Raw genomic sequence first — 17,031 nt, forward strand, 5'->3', positions numbered from 1 at the left:
TGCTGGAATAAATTTTCCTTGCCTTAAACGTGTACTAAACAAAATAATTTTTTTTTCAACAAATGATGTTATTTTCTAAGAGTGAACAAAAACTTAAACACTAAATTCACATAAACTTTTTTGAACTTTTTGAAATATCTCTAGCTCATTTCAATTTATCAAATCTAATCTACAGGTTTTCTTACGATGACCCAAACAAGCCAATTTCTGAAGATGCCCGTCTTCTCCTCTACTAAAATTATTGAATTTATTTAACAAATCCATGATTAATATCACAACATGCTTATCAACCAAAGAAAAAAAAAAAGAGAACTGATTCTTAATGTAAAAGTATGAAACAAAACAAAAATTGCCTTCACCATATAATATCCAAATTCCCACAAAAAAATCTAAGTACAAAGTTATCTGAAAATGAAAACAGTTGAAATCCATTTCATCACAACCCAAAAGTGCATACTCCACATCATGTGATACAATAATACAAAATAATTTTCTTTTAAATAAAAAAAATAATATTTGCCAGATCTTTACTCAACATCGACATTTATATCAAGTCATTTTCACAACAAAACATAAATGTGCAGACATATAAAACTCTATTAAAAATGAATGATTTCTTACTTTTTGTTGGGATCCTCCTCAATCCAAGGTCTTGCTGTATCAAACTTTTCCTCCTAAAAAGTTGGGAAAAAAAATGCACAACATATGCTAAGGAGCAATATATAAAAATTGTACACAGTACTGATTCATTTGCCTGTGTTATCAATTTTAAATAAAAATGGTCAAGTCTGGTCGACAATTTTCCTTAATACTCGTAGATGAATTTTTAATCTTTCTGCTTGAGATAAAGATGACTTTGGAAAATTTCATAATTTTAAAGGGTTCACGAAACATGAATCATCGCTGTAAACTGACAGGGTTGTAACGATGCATAAAAACATTACCATACATGTGCATAACTCACATTGAGATCATCTGTTGAGTGCCATTGTTGTGAAGATTTGTCAGGTTTTCTCTAAAATAAAAAAAAAATAAATATATATATCATCAGTAAATTTTTATTGTAACACCCCTTAAATAGTCTCTTATCGCAATAAATCAGTCAAGCTAAAAATACATTAAAGACTGCTCATGACGTAATTGTATCAATTTAAATTGAAGCAGTTATTTATCTAAAAATTAATTACTTCTGACCTTCACCTTCATCTTTTAAAAGGTTTCCGTGCTCTACTGAACTTGTATTGAGTTGGGTCAGCATGACTTGTTACGTCACTTAAGGGGGCTCGCGAGTGCAAATGGGGTCAGTTTGGGTGAATAATATCAATTTTTGGAAGTGACTGTTTTTTAACAATTTATTCATTCCTTATTTCATTTCAACCCATATTTCTTGCTGAATTTATAGTTTGAAAAAGTAAAAAAATGCAATTCAAAACTCTTACCCAACGTTATTGGGCTCAAAATCTGATAAATATTGTGTTTTTCTCAAAACTGTTATCCACAATAAACAGTTTTAGGGTTGACCATTTAAAAAATTATAATGATTTGAAATTTGGAACTAAAATAGCTGATATGTTACTACAAATAGCTGGCTATTTTGCTTTTGTTTTTATTGAATAGTTTTGGGGGTAAAAAAAAGATTTTTCTTTCGAAAATGTAAAAAAAAAGAGTGCGGAAATGTTATTCACATTAAAAAAAATAAACATTTTAAGCCCTTGAGAGTGAATATTTATAAAATTAAGTAGCCAGCATGAACATCACTAGTTTGGTCAAATAGCCCCAATTAAGGATTTTTGTATCTTAAGTATCGAGCCTCCTTAAATAATAAAAACAATGTGATATTTTTTGTTGTTGACACTTTGAATTAAACTAAAATTTACTTCTAGTCTCAACTTACTTGAAAATTATATTTGCTCCTCCGATATTTTCATATTTATTGAGCTAAACCATGAATTTATAGGAAATTGTACAACTGGGGTGTTATAATACAGTTTTTGACCAATATTAAATATTTCAAAACCTCGGAGATAGTCCAAGATCGGACTCATCCCTCTGTCTGAAAATCCAATAAAGGTCAAAAACCGTCAATAATAAAATTTTCTCATTCTAAAATCCTGGAGAAAAAAAAAAGGGGGAGGGAGTTTTAATACCGTTTATAATGCAGCCATCTGTATTTGACACATAATAATGCTTATTTATGATTTGTTGGGTTTTCTTAAACGATAACAGACTTACCTCTGCTGACACATTCACTGAAACAAAAATACAAAGAAAAATCATTAATTCTATATTTTCAAATAGTCATAAAAATCTACCTTGTCCGCTGTTAGAGAATAGGTGCTGCTATTTTTAAATCTTGAGCAAGGATGCACTGATGAAAAGGAATCAAAATATAAGCTTGATCTTCTTATTTGATATGGCTGGTCCAAACAACCAAAGAGATGAATTTGAGCGACAAAAATTATAACCTCGACTTTTTTCTTTATATAATCCTAAGCCTTACAAAATGTAAAATTTTATATATTCAGTTTTCCTCTATATAAATAAATCAAAACCATTTCTTGGATTGCTCAAAGTACAACTTGAAATCATTCATATAAACCTTCCATAATATTTACAGATTCAAACCAAAAAAAAAATAAATGCCAATATGGATGTATTCATCTTTCATATTATGCAGTCTTAGTTTTAATTTACCTTTAATTTCAATACTGTTGGTGTTAGCCATCTGCCGAGATGTCTTGTTGGAGGGAATTCGTCTGGGAGCATCTTGCAATAGCTAAAGATCAAAATGAAAATGAATTTTATATAAATTGTTACGAATATCACTTTTAATAAAAGTCAAGCAAAAATCATGTTACTGTACTGAATATTAAAATAGGTAATAAAAAAGAACCAAAAAAAAAAAAAGAATAAACCATACAATATGCAATGAATAGAATCTTAAAAAACATTTTGTCCTTTATTTCAGATTAAAATATTTCCAGTGAGAACTCTTGGAAATGAATAGTAGTTTAGTACGAATAAGACGCAAAACAATAATGAATTAAAGATAAATTTGCACAAATCTTTCTTGTCCTGAATCAATCACAACATTAACCCCTTAGAGCATGAAAAGAAAAAGCCCATTAAATTGAGTCATTTTTTATAGTAATTTCTGTTGCCCTAAATTGACAGTAACAATTGCTCGCCGTTCTCTTGATAAAACACTTTTCTTTCAAAAATACTTTCTGCCAGATCTAAGAGACCTAATTACACAATCACTACTATGTGGACTGAGGGTTAACTGGACTGCATCTGGGACAGATTGTACTCCTTTTGACTATGACTTCAGTGCTAAACCAGTTGAGCTTTAAGGGCTCCCTAAAACGTGAAGTGGCAAGACAAAAGAAACGTCATAAAGTCACTATTATAAAATATTTAAAAAAAAAAAAAGAAAAAAGATGAAATTTTTATAAAAGTATGATGAGAGATAAGTAGCACTAATTCTAGATTTAAAGAGGTTCACAGCTAATATTTGCACTTTCTCAAATTGAGTTTAATGTAAACTCCAGCCCAAAAATGACATTTTGTCCTTACCCCATCTTCGTCCTCCGTTAAATCCCCTCCATAAGTGTGCGTGGGGTTTCTAGATTTTTCCAGCAATTCTTTGGTGAGACGTCTGCTGAGATCACTTTGTAGAAAAGGATGCTGAGACATATAAATAAACCAACATGAAGAAAGGAGGCAGTAAAATATCTTAATTTTTTTATATCAACTACAACATGTTGACTTATGTTGACTTACCACCATCGAACTTAAACATGGCCTCAACACAACAAGCCAAGTTATGAGAGTATTTAAAAATCAAAAGGTCTACCTTATGACATAATTGGCAAAATAGATTAATATGAAATTATGCATAAAAAGTTGTATATTTCTGATAAACATTTATTTACAAGTGGCTACAGAATTTCTTAATCCTCTTAATAAACATCCTTACCTCCATTAATTTGTCAGCTGGTGGTCTCTTCTTTGGGTTTTTGGTTAAGGCAACTTTTACAAAATGCTGCATCACAGGTGACCTGACAAGAAATGACATAAAATTCAAAAGTTGATGTTAAACAATTTTTTGAAGAAAGAGGACCAGTATAAAGGGTGGCAAGGAAGAAGACCTATAAATTGTATTCTTAAATCAATCATTCAGTTATTTTAACACTTCAATTTATTAAATCAAACCCATTTTATAACTGAAGATAATGTTGCTCTCTTAATTTATACCTGAAATATATATGAATGCAATTTTTAATAAAATATCACACTATACAACAAATTGACAAAAATATCAAAACGTTTAGTTACCCTAAACCAGAAAATAAAAATCCAATTTCTATCAAGTACTCGTCAATTTCGTTGATAAATGCTAACATTCTTATTGTTTCTTAAAATCAAATTCAGTCCAAGACTAAAGAGCAGATTACCATTTATTCTTGTCTTTCAACTGGGGAGGTTTAAATCCACTCTTGGACATTAAGAACAAAGCTCTGAAATGTGAAAACACCAATATTTGATCATGATGCAATTAATGAATATCTATATTTTGCCACTCCCTTTCAATGAAGTAATTAAAGAACAAGAGTTTTGGTATTCTTGTGTTTTTCAAAGCCAAAATTGATTCTGAACCAATGATAAGTGTCGCTCAGTTCCTCAGCACTATGACGTCTGTTTATGTCAGAAAAGTCAAACAATGTTAAGCGTAGTCAGTGGGTGAAAGAGATCATGGAAAATGCTAGTCCCTTGTCCTTGGGCACCCAACTATAGGCAGTAACAGATATTATAAGAGTGTTAGGGTGCTTAACAGGCAACTTGACAATATGAAATGGAAATAAGAATCCACATGACGAGCTCGGGAAATAATTTGATATGTGAAACCCATTAAGCATGATAAATTCCATGGAAATGATATTTAAATGTTCATAATTCTTTACAATTTCAAATAAGATTATAGTTTATTAGAGTATGTCCTGTGATTGATATTGTTCAATATATATTTATGATTTCCATTCTTCATTATATGGCAGTTGGAGCAATATTGCCAACAATGGGCCAGTACTCTTTGAGAGTAGCTAAATTTTCAGATAGCAAATGTTATAACTGGACATAACCTTACATAATTTCTCTTTGTCTTTAGGTCACACCACAGAGTAGGTAGGTTACCACAGAGACTGCACTCCTCGCTCAATCCCCCTTCGCTCAATGTTAAATTCGTGAAATCGACTTCGCCGTGTCTCAAAAGTATGTCACGCCGTATAAATTATAGTCTGTTTCTTGTGAAGCGGTTTTTTCCCTATATAAGTCATATTATTCTCACGAAAGTGTTAGCACCTGGCAAAATTGCCAAACAATTATTCCCGTTATCAAATTCATTTTAAATTTGTTGAGAGTAAGAAGGAAAATGTGATGAAGCGCTCGTTAAGATTTCATAGATTGAGAAAGAAAAAAAAGTGAAATAGAGGAAATTATTGTGAAAACAGGGGACCTGAAAATGAGATTTTAAAATGACATAAGTTATTTACATAGCATAATAGCAAAGAATAGAATTACTTGGTCTTACCTTAGTATCTACATATGTGCAAACGTTAGAGCTTTTCTTTTCCTACCCCTATTGCAGCCACCAATGTCCATCTCACGGTTGTGACATCTCAGGAAATGATGTAGTCTAATAGTAGTGTAGAGGTTCAATGAAAGGAATTTCGTTGAGCAGTTCTTCTCACTCCTGCAGTCAAGTGGAATGTCCATTGTGGCCTCGACCATTTTTTTGACCAGCCTGAACCTTACACCAGTAGCAACACGCAAGGAGTTGATTCCATCGCGAAATACGACTTCGGCGATTTGGAGGCAATGTTGCAGAGTAGGTGATGGTATCGTTAGTCCACCCTCCTTTAGGTCGGGATATTGTTTCATTGATATGAAATAAGACGAGTCTGACAAGGGATTTTCCTGGATGAGATTTGTCTTGCACAAACCACAAACTATTCCTAAGAGTTTCTTGGCGACATATCCCGAAATGTAAGCGACAATGTCTTTTTCTGGAACTCCTAGTACAGAATTACTTGCGCAATTTTGTACAAAGGGTCGGATGAGCCTTGGAATATCTTGATGAAGCCGTGTCCTGACTGCGTGGGTGGCTCCCTTTGTTGTGATGGTGTCAAGCTTAAACAGAAATGTGTCCAAATCTGCTTGACAGTGGCCGCCTTTTCCAGGAAGGAGTATTGCATCCACCATGATCTGGGTCAGTGCTGACCGGAACTCCCGACAATCTGGATTGACACGATGTCCGCCTTTGCCTCGAACTACCGAAAACATGTTCTCTAAGCAGTCCTGATTCAGTCGGTTTGTTAACAGGAATGACATGTTGCAGTTGTTTGAAAGGTCATCTCATAGATCCAGGAGGCAAGCAATTGTCAACTTCCATCCCTCTATGCATGGCAGTCTTCCACTCTTATTGAGAGGTTTAATGTTGTCAAACCACATCAGTTTGTCTCTCAGAAACGACACATGCTCGGTTGAAGATGAGATTGCATGGGACATGGGAGTTTTGCCGTTGCGAGACGAACTGTTGAAGCAGTCAAAAAGCTTGTTGCATTCTTCTACAAACTGTGCAGTTGCCATCGCTTCTGGTGGGAGATCGCCGTAGTGGACCATGGTGGTTATCCCTGCAGCAACAGAGTGACTGAGGACTTGCACTGCAAGTTTAACGCTTAGATTTGCAAATGGTGGCATAGTAATGTGCCTTTTTGTTAACTTTGGGGCCATTCGTATTGGGAATCTTAAATCTTTCTCGAAGAACATCTGGATATGATTCCATGAAATAATTTTGCCGTCCATTGCAAATCCACTCTTTTTTAGATTATTTCTAATACTTTTCATCAAATGTGGGGGGTCAAACATAACAAATAACTTTTCATCATTGATGAGGAAATATGGCCTGTCCCTATTTACACCTAATTTTGTAACAACCGCTTGATTGTTGGTGCCTTGGTCCCAGATCAACACTTTGGGAATCAAACCTAAATCTCTAATCCTGATGATGATGTCTTTCAAAATTGTTTGAAGGACATGAGTTTTTGTTGGTCCATTAGACAGATAGTATGCGAGTGGTTGCTTCCATGTGAATGCAAGTCCTCTTACCATCACAACCAGAGCTTCGGTGGCGCATTGTTGAGTTCTTCCAATCGAACCAAAATCCTCAAGTCCTTCAAATTCATCATTCAGGGAATCATAGCTCAGGGATTTCCTCAGTGACATCTCATCTATTGCGACAGCGCAAATCTTTTCTAAATCGGACATCCCAGCAACTTTTATCTTAAAGATTTGGAGCATCTGATCGCACATACCTGGCCTTAAATTAATATTCCTCATTGCCCTAGTTAGAGTAGTTGATGAAGGAAGGCAGAGTTTCCTTTTTACCATGGAATATGCCTTTTGGCTTGTGTTGTAGAGTGCCAAAGCAAAAGCCTTTTCACTAGGTGTCCACCTTCTTCCATGCCTGTTTGCCTGTGTTGTTCTTATTTGCGTCATTACTAATTCAAGCACTTCTGGAGGAAGGTGATCTTTTAGCATTGACTGAATGCATTTCATATCAATTCGTGGCTCATCGACGGAGTTCCTCTGTCCAGTGGATGCGCAGACTGTGGTGGATGTCACTGTCTTAAGCTTTTTCTTAAGCCTGCAACTTTTAGTCCTCTCAGAAGATAACTTTCGTTTCAGTAAGCTGTTCTCTTGCTGAATAACATGACCATCCATTGGCTCACTTATTTCTTTCTCGACATCATTCACTTGAGTATCGATTTCTGCACGAGACGTAGTTGCTGGTGACAGTGTGAACGCAGTGCGATCTTTAGGTGGTGGCCGAGAGGGTGTTTGTTTAGGTGGAGGATTTGGAACACTAAATACCGATGGGACAGCATCTTTTTTCAATAATTTCCTCTTTCCTTTTGTTTCTTTGAAACAGCTTGGTTCAAAATGTATTTCGCAGATGACATTGCCCCTGTGCAGTTTTTCATAAGATTTCTTCTCTAAATCAGCTCTACGTGAATTGATCACCCACCGTCGGGACCTAGGTTAAAGAAAAACATGTCAAATGTCTGAGAAGCAATTAAGTAGGTCCTTAGCCGGAGCTTAGCCCGGTTTCTATAACGTGAAGCTGACTGGTAAATTATGTGTTAACCTCTGGACCGGCCACTAGTCAATTGCAGATTACTTTACTAGCTTGGCCGGTACCCATTAACACTTGAGTCGCGTGAAGCGCATGGATAAAACTGTGTTAATCAAACCCTGTACATCCAAGCCTGGGATCTACTGCTTTAACCACTCAATCTATGCATCCCAGTGTATAAGAAAGCAATTCTTTCTTTTCAAAATTCTTCCTCAGAGGTTCATAACATCACCATTCAATTCTATTAATTCATAAATATCATCATCATCATCGTCGTCGTCATCATCATCATCATCATCATCATCATCATCATCATCATCATCATCATCATCATCATCATCATCATCATCATCATCATCATCATCATCATCATCATCATCATCATCATCATCATCATCATCTCCATCAATATTATCGGGATTATCATTGTTATCATCATCGTTCGTGTCCCCTCCTCTTTGCCTTCGCCATCACAATGACAATAATTTGTCATAGTCATCACCAACAGCAGTATAAATTGATATTGAGACCAATGGCCACAAATTAATTCTAACCGATATAAGGTAGACATCTAAGTAAAATCTCAACGTACCTTTCAGCATCCAGAGGGAACGAAAAGAAAGACAAATTAGGACATCGAATCTTTGAATTTGTACAATTTATAGCACTGCACCACTTTGAATTATATCTTTTAATGTTTTCTTGAAAACTTTGAGCAGTATCTTCAAACTCCATCTTTCATGCGTGTTGTGAAGAGAATACAAAAACGATAACAAAAGCACGCAGCAGAGTAAAGTGGTTAAAACCAATGCATTAATACAGACAATGTACGGAAACAGACTATGACAAATACGACGATACGGCGTGACATGTTTTAACGGATGCGCGACCCAATTACACGGAAATCAAGGAGTGCAGTCTCTGTGGTAACCTACCTACTCTGTGGTCACACCTAACAATCATATTTATTTTTTTAATACCTCATGGGATGCAAATCAAACATAGGTGGTTGTAACTCAGCAAATTCAATGGCAGTGATGCCAACAGCCCAGATGTCACACTGTTGGTTGTATCCTCCTTTCCTCTCCACTGCGGCGACCTCTGGGGCCATCCTGTATTAAATTATCAATTAAAAGATAAAGCTAGAATAATACATATATTGTGAAATCCTGCTAAATATAACTTTTACCTCAAAAAGTTGTCAAATTTAAATTTTATGATTACTATCTATTTTTAGAAATTCTGTTAGACTCTTTAACGTCTGATCAGTTATGGCAAAAAATATATATGGTGGGATAATCAGGATAGACTTGTTAAGATAATCAAAAAACAATCAAGAAAAACTGAGACGAAGAGAAAAAAAAAGTAAACGTCAAGAGAAATCAATCCCAGACTCAGGCAAAGGATCTCATACAAACAAAATACATATCAAAGAGTAAAAGAGTAACTGACAGTAATGTTCAAGAAGAAGAAAAAGAGGAAGAAGAAGAGGAAGAAGAAGAAGAAGAAGAAGAAGAAGAAGAAGAAGAAGAAGAAGAAGAAGAAGAAGAAGAAGAAGAAGAAGAAGAAGAAGAAGAAGAAGAAGAAGAAAATAACTTTAAAAATAAATGTCATCTCACGAAAAAGGAATCATACATTTGACTGTTTTCCTTTCTACTAAGAACCTCAGCCAGGGTAAGGGCAAAAACAAATCGCATTCTTGAATAAGGGCAGGTAGCAAAATGGAAATGAGAAACAGGTAAAGAGGATAGAATGACCTCCATGGTCAATCCCAATTCTCATCAAAAATTTAAATAAAATCAATCAATAAAAATTCTGAATATTAAGCAAATATTTTCTCGATTAATCCTTTTCTTACCGTAGTCCTTTTGAGGGAGAATTTTCAGTCACTACTTAATATAAAAAAGATTCTAAACAAAACAGTGACAGCAATTGTCAATACTGACCAGTAAGGCGTTCCAATGAAAGACTTGCGTTTTGACATGGTTGCCGTTATTTGTGCTGACACACCAAAATCAGCTGTAGAGAAAAATAAAACATTATTATTAGTGCTTAAAATCATAAGTCAGACAATTATAATACATATAGATATTGGATACTTACAATGAATGCTAACTGTTATGAATGATTATAATAATGTTAAAATGTTCTTAAACCAATGGAGGAGGAAATAAGAATAAATAGTAATAAGATATAGCTTCCACTTACCTAGTTTAATATCCCCCTCATCTGTCACCAAAATATTAGCACCCTGTAAAAAAGAGAAAGATAATGAATAGTCAAATAAATTCACAAATCAGAAAGAGAGAGAAAGAGGGTAAAAAAAAAAAAATTTAAAATTTAAAAGAAAGAGAGAGAGAGAGAGAGAGAGAGAGAGAGAGAGAGAGAGAGAGAGAGAGAGAGAGAGAGAGAGAGAGAGAGAGAGAGAGAGAAAGAGAGAGACTGAGAGAGAGAGAGAGATAGAGAGAGACTGAGAGAGAGAGAGAGAGAGAGAGAGAGAGAGAGAGAGAGAGAGAGAGAGAGAGAGAGAGAGAGAGAGAGAGAGAGAGGAGAGAGAAAGAGTTATGTCTTCTTTTTTCTTATTATTATACTTATTATTTGATATCGCGCCAGTATCCACAAATAGTGCTCAGAGGTGCTTTACAATAGTTTTTTTGGTATCACACGAGTTCATTCATTTTACTACAAAATCACCACAATAGTCACACACATGTCTTGTTCGAAATTCATATAGAATCACGATAAGCAGAATGAAAAAGATTGGTTTTTAAATGATGTTTGAAGACTGGGTAGACTTTCACACTGTTTTAGGTGGTAAAGAATTCCATATTGGAGCCGAAAATGCAAAACTACGCTCAGGAAACTTTGTTCTTGGGCTGTTTTTCTCCATTAGCAAAGATCTTGCGGATCACAGAGATCGAGTTGAGCTAAGCAAATTAAACCCTAAACATCCATGCCTATTTATTCCTCCTCTCTGACAATGATATTACCTTTTAAAAAATTTGATTCAAAATTATATAATGCCTCCATACAACTAATTTCATATATAAGTTTAAAGCCTAAACATGTGATAATACTGTCAATCTAAAGCTTATGAATGTTTTGAAATCTATGTATGAAAATTTAAGCACTGTCTTGATTTTAAGTAAAATGCTTCTTACTTTGATGTCTCTATGCATTTTCCCTCTTCGATGCAGATAATTCAAACCTTTCAACGTTTCACGACAAATGAAAGCAATTGTGAGTTCTGGCAGAGGTCCAGTTACTGAAATAGAATCAAATGAAATACATTTACACAATCAGCTATAGATTCACAAATTAACTTTTCTGCTCTTTTAATTTCTTTGATATATATTCAAAAAAAGTTTTTAAAAGAAAAAAATCGCTCCGACATGATTCATAATTTGATAAAATCAGAACTTTTGTTTTACCTATCCACACTAATGTGACTTAAGTCTCTAGAGAGGGACTGTCTAAAAAGGCCAGCCAGAATTCCAAATAAAAAGAGGTTTCAAAGAGTAGATGGGGATGGGTAGCAAACTTAAGTATGATAAGGCAGGCTCTAGATTGAAACCACTCGTGCAGAAGATAGACTGATAGACATAACGAGACATGGAGATGATCAATAGACAGAGAGGTGATCACTTGATATTCACAAACAGTTGTTTTTTTTAAATCATTCCACCATTATATGTTGAAAACATGACTTTTTCTGTTTACCATATCAATACATCAATGTGACTTTAGTTCAAGGATGGACTGTTGAAGGTGAACCAACCAGAATTCCATATAAAAAGAGTTGTAAAAGAGGAGAGGGAGATGGAATAGCAATATTAGTCTTTAAGTATGACAAGGCAGGCTCAAGATTGAAACCACTTGTGCAGAAGACAGGTTAGTAGGAGTAGATGTAAAGAGACATGGAGATAATCACCAGTCAGAGAGATGATATAAACAGGATTGTCATGGTCTCACGGTTGCAACTTTATTTCCCACTAGGGATCTAGAAGAATAAGTAATTTGAGTCAAATGTGAGGCAAAATTATTTGTATGTCTCATACTGACCGTGATAGATGTCCTGCATTGATCCACCTCCACAATACTCCATGGCAATCCATAGTTTCTCCCTTCTGAAAATAAAATATATTTGAAGAATTAATAGGTGCCTTAAAAACGTAATATAATAACATCATTACTCCCATTATATCAAAGAAATAATACAGTACACAGACAGAGCTGCCTACCCATAATGCCAATAAAACAGGATTGGGCTACTACTTGGGTACCATAAAATTAGACAGAATAATACATTATATGCTCATTGAGATCATCCTTAAAGTAAAGTAATATATGAACCACACAAGAGTGTTCCAAGCACAGATTTTGCCCAAACTACCAATCAACTGGATTTTTTGTTTGTTTTTGGTCTAGAAGAAACAAAAGGCTAACTACTCATCAACCATTTAAGATCACAGAGAAAAAAAAATGACTGCTATTGATTAGTAGCCCCTGAATAAAGATATCAAAATTATTCAGTTAAAAATTAACAGAGGCTTTAATAAGTACTCTTTAAAGTTTACGTCAGGTTCAATTATATATACTGATTAGTCTGGAATCATCCATCTCCAATTCAATTCTAAAATTTACCTTGGATAACTGATATAAAAAGGTCACATACTAACAGAGGCAAGGAGTTGGTACAGACAAGGCAACCATTGTTTGCCTTGGTTTGATAAGATTAAGTGTCAAAAACATTAGCACTTAGACTTGTTGTTTATCTCGGTAATTTTTTGTTCTTTTTCATTTAAATGTTTGTACATTGTACTGTAAGTTATGCAGTCATGGCAATTTTTTTCAAATTCATAATCATTATATCCTATTACACATACAGATTACACATACAGATACAAATTTCATCAATTTTAGACATTTTAAACAGGATAAATAAAGTAATATAAGTTCTCAAGATAATCAAGAAGCAATTAATCAACTTACTCTGGATCGGCAGTCGGATTTATTTTCCCAACCTTTTGCTTCTAAGTTATAGAAAAGAGGATTATCATGGTTCCGTGAAGAGAAATAAATTTGCCTGGGTCACAGATTCACTTTGTGCCAGTTTATACTACTACAAAGCAATAATGGACATTGGAAATAAATTATTGTTTTATAATGAGCGATCTTTTTTTTTAAGGGTTTTACGGCGCTTGCAACACATTTAGGTTATATCAGCGCCAGTAAAAAAGAAAGAAAATTGGATAGTGAAAAGATTCTAGGACTTGAGGAAAAAAGTAAGACAAGGGGAATTGGTTCAAATAGGGAACAGATGTAGATTACTTGGGCACACTATCAAAGTACTGAGTTTGAGATCACCTAAATGTCTCACCCACACTCCAGCACAAGATCCCACTTAGAGGAATACACTCAAATGCTTACATTATACATTCAAAATAACAAACATAACAGAGAGATTATTTACAGGGAAAAATATATCTCCCAAAATTCTAACTATATATTTGACTGTTTCCCTCCCAGTCAGGGTATCCGGCCAGGGCCAGGACAAAACCAAGTAACTCATTCCAAGACAAAGACAGAAAGCAAGTTGGAAAACAGATATAGGGGGATAGAAGACACAGTAAGTACCTCCCTGCCTCACTATGGGAGGTCAGGAACCCCACCCAGAATGAGTGATCTTTAAATCAAGTTCAATCATATGTCCTGAATATAATAATAATAGTATGGAATCATTTACCTCAAGTAACTGCCATAGTATGCCACTATATTTGGGTGCTTGCAGTCTTTCATCATGATAATCTCCTGCTGTATGACAGCAAAATCATCACCTGTGTAGAAAATAGTAAGTATCTTTGAACAAAATATTTGATTTCAACAAAAGTCACTACAAAAAACAATCAATAAAAAAATATTCAATCAAGTTGTAGATGTCTCTTGATATTCGTTAGGGACCATAAAATGCCTACGGAAATAGGATGGAAATTTCTTAACTATTCAAATCTTTTTTCAAAGAGTAGTGGTCTTTTCCTGAATTCCAAGCCAAATTATCTAAGAAGCAGTTATTGTGTGCAAACTGGATATATCCGAAAAAAGTCCCTCCTTTGCCTCCACTTTCTAATCAGCCTCCTTGGGCAAGATATCTGTTAACTTTAGCTACTAATGACCATGGTCTTAGGTTAAGGCACATGACAGACAAAACTGATTGATATAACATTTTACGTAGGCTGACCAATTAATAAATATTACTTACCTGGTTCAAGTTTAATAACCTTGATACCAGCAAGTTCCCCGGTATTAAGATCTTTGGCCTGAAACAAAGTAATCCCATTTCATAAAAAACACTTTCCGTATATCGGATGGTCAAAAATAAAGGGTCTAAACTTGACACAGATTTTCTTGTGGAAGTGGTAGTAGTGATTATGATGTGCTAGTAGTGGTGATGGTAGTGACAATGGTGATGTGGTGGCGGTAGTGGTTGTTTTAGAAGTGGTTGTAGTGATGATGATGTAGTGATGGTGGTGGTTGTGGTATAGTGGTGGTAATGACAATGATGGGGTAATGGTTATAGTTATTGTATTCATGTTGGTAGTTGTGATGATGGTGTTGTGGTTGTAGTAGTGATTTAGCAAAATTCAAGTTCTCAAAGAGTTTTCCCCTAAAATGAAATTCAAGATTTTCTCAGTAATAGCAAAATCAAGGAGTTCTCAATGAGTCCTTGAATTTAAGGAGGCAGCAGGAACCTTGTGTTACGATTCAAACATCATATCTGACCTACTTAAAAAGCAGTAATGTTATCATAGGTGTATATAATATTATTGTGAGGATGTTAATGTTAGAAAAAATAGAAAATATCATAAAATTGTGAAAAATTGCAATTTCAAGTTAGAGTTGTAGCAAGTGTGTTAGTGTAAGAAAAGTTAAGGAATCTTGTATGCGATGCGACTTGTACTATATGAAATGAAAATATGATTTCATATCTTTATAGATAAATAATTGAAGAATTATGATTGGTATGAGTGGTTATGTGCTATATTTTTCATTTACTATCCATAAGAATGGATTCTCACTTTTTTGGCACATATGTGAACTAAATCTGTTTAAAATTTCAATATGCATCAAATTATACACATGTGTTCTTTGTTTGAAGTAGCTTTGTGTACATGATGAAATTTAAATAAAAATTGTGAAAATATGTGATTATATATAATGTCAGCTGAAATTTTTGGGTGATACTGATACAATAAATTATCAACACATCTACACCTATGGCCCTTAGTAATGAATCTCCTAAAACACTTCCATAACGTGGACTTCATTAACAATTTTAAGAATACTGGGTTTGTTTTACTTCAGTAATAGTAATAGTAAATGTATCCTTGACTTTTACCAGTGTGTTCTTTATTATTCATATTCATAGTTTAGAAATCATTTACTGTTTACTGTTTTTAAACAAGACTCTTACCAATAGGGCATAAATTGAATATTAACTAAAGCATCCATTTTATCGAGTGAAAGTGAAATAACTTAGTGTATAATTTTGTAATGAGAGAAATTATCATTTTAATAAAATCCAGCCTCAGTCTCAAGTTCAAGTTCAAGAGTATAGAATAAATTGACAGTCACTACACTACACAAGTATAAGTACAAGACTTCAGTCTATAATTTTTAGTTTTCAATTAATTTTTGCTTTTGTTCTACGAATAATAAATTTAGTTTATATTTCAAGAATCCTTGGAATTGGAAAGGAGTTCCACCTCGAACATCAACCAGGCCCGCCCAAGGCCAAGCCCCCAGCCCCAACCTCTACTCTATAATCTAAGTCTAAGACTATAATTAAAAACAAGTGGTCGATTGGAGAGAAAAAGAAAGCGAATATGAGATGCAAAATACTGAACTTGTAATAAAAACTACTTGTGTTGTATAGTGAAAGAATGAATTAGAATTAAGCCAATTTTTGTCAGTGCTATGGCAAATGGTAAGTCGACAAACGATGGAGAATGAAGACGAAAGATCATGAGTTTATTCTGTGGAATTCTCACTTTGTAAACATCCCCATATGTACCACTGCCAATTCTTTGAATAAGTTCAAAATCATCCTGTGGATTCCGTCTGAGAATATCAGCAGACATGGTTACCCAATTTCATGAATCGCCCTCAAAGGACGAAACTAAGAAAATATAAGATACACAGAGTCTGACATTTTCTGTTTCTTCCTAAGATATTTTAGTTCCGTACATGCGCAATAGCAACTTAATCTTCAGTCCTGAATTTCTTCGTGAATATATTATTTCAACTTTTACTATTCTATAATTTTTATTTTTTTTTTTAAACTCTTGAGATTCAATTTAACTTGACATCCTTCTACATATAAACAGTTGTTTATATAACTTGGGCTTGTCTTGAGACTTTTATATTGCGCAATATCCACTTAATGTGCTCAAAGCACTTTAAATCCCAATCAAAACAAACTCTTAACAGGGAGGGGGAACCATGACACTCATAAGGCGCTATTACTGTTTACAGTAGTAGTATTTTTTTCGACACACAATCTGTTTTGCACCCGAGTAAGATGTGAGTAAAGAGCCTTTTTGCAACAATAACTCAACTTTACACCGCCAAGAACAGGACTTAAACCAGGGACCTACCGAACCGGAGATGGGTGACATACCACAAGTCCATGAAGCCTCATATAGACTTAAGACTAAAGCGGGTCTTTATTTCCATTTGTGTCGTTTTTTTTAAATTATCATTATCTTTGCAGTTGGGATTTTTCTTTTTGTGTTTGTTATTTGATGGTAAAAAAACGATGTTTTTATATTAATTTCTTA

At 34.3% G+C, this 17,031-nt stretch overlaps 1 protein-coding gene across 3 annotated transcripts in view; it reads right to left on the minus strand.

The window, feature by feature from the left end:
* LOC144962554 (mitogen-activated protein kinase kinase kinase kinase 3-like) overlaps positions 1-16,468 on the minus strand; it is a 36,819-nt gene extending 20,351 nt beyond the window's left edge. For 2 of the 3 annotated variants that reach the window (XM_078895588.1, XM_078895586.1), the window contains exons 1-15: positions 16,243-16,468; positions 14,454-14,511; positions 13,941-14,031; positions 12,257-12,321; positions 11,356-11,459; positions 10,403-10,445; positions 10,141-10,213; positions 9,175-9,306; positions 4,458-4,520; positions 3,980-4,061; positions 3,577-3,687; positions 2,695-2,776; positions 2,233-2,249; positions 965-1,015; positions 622-674 (exon numbers count right to left, since the gene is read on the minus strand). In XM_078895588.1, coding sequence (XP_078751714.1) covers positions 622-674; positions 965-1,015; positions 2,233-2,249; positions 2,695-2,776; positions 3,577-3,687; positions 3,980-4,061; positions 4,458-4,520; positions 9,175-9,306; positions 10,141-10,213; positions 10,403-10,445; positions 11,356-11,459; positions 12,257-12,321; positions 13,941-14,031; positions 14,454-14,511; positions 16,243-16,332 — 1,115 coding nt within the window. In that variant the 5' untranslated portion in view covers positions 16,333-16,468. The remainder of the gene's footprint in view (positions 1-621; positions 675-964; positions 1,016-2,232; positions 2,250-2,694; positions 2,777-3,576; positions 3,688-3,979; positions 4,062-4,457; positions 4,521-9,174; positions 9,307-10,140; positions 10,214-10,402; positions 10,446-11,355; positions 11,460-12,256; positions 12,322-13,940; positions 14,032-14,453; positions 14,512-16,242) is intronic. The other variant, XM_078895585.1, reaches the window with a different exon arrangement.
* Between the last annotated feature and the right edge of the window lie 563 nt (positions 16,469-17,031).

This window comes from Berghia stephanieae, chromosome 1 (assembly GCF_034508935.2).
Source record: "Berghia stephanieae isolate SIO BIC M18660-M18661 chromosome 1, UCSD_Bste_1.3, whole genome shotgun sequence".
Lineage (NCBI taxonomy): Eukaryota > Metazoa > Mollusca > Gastropoda > Nudibranchia > Aeolidiidae > Berghia > Berghia stephanieae.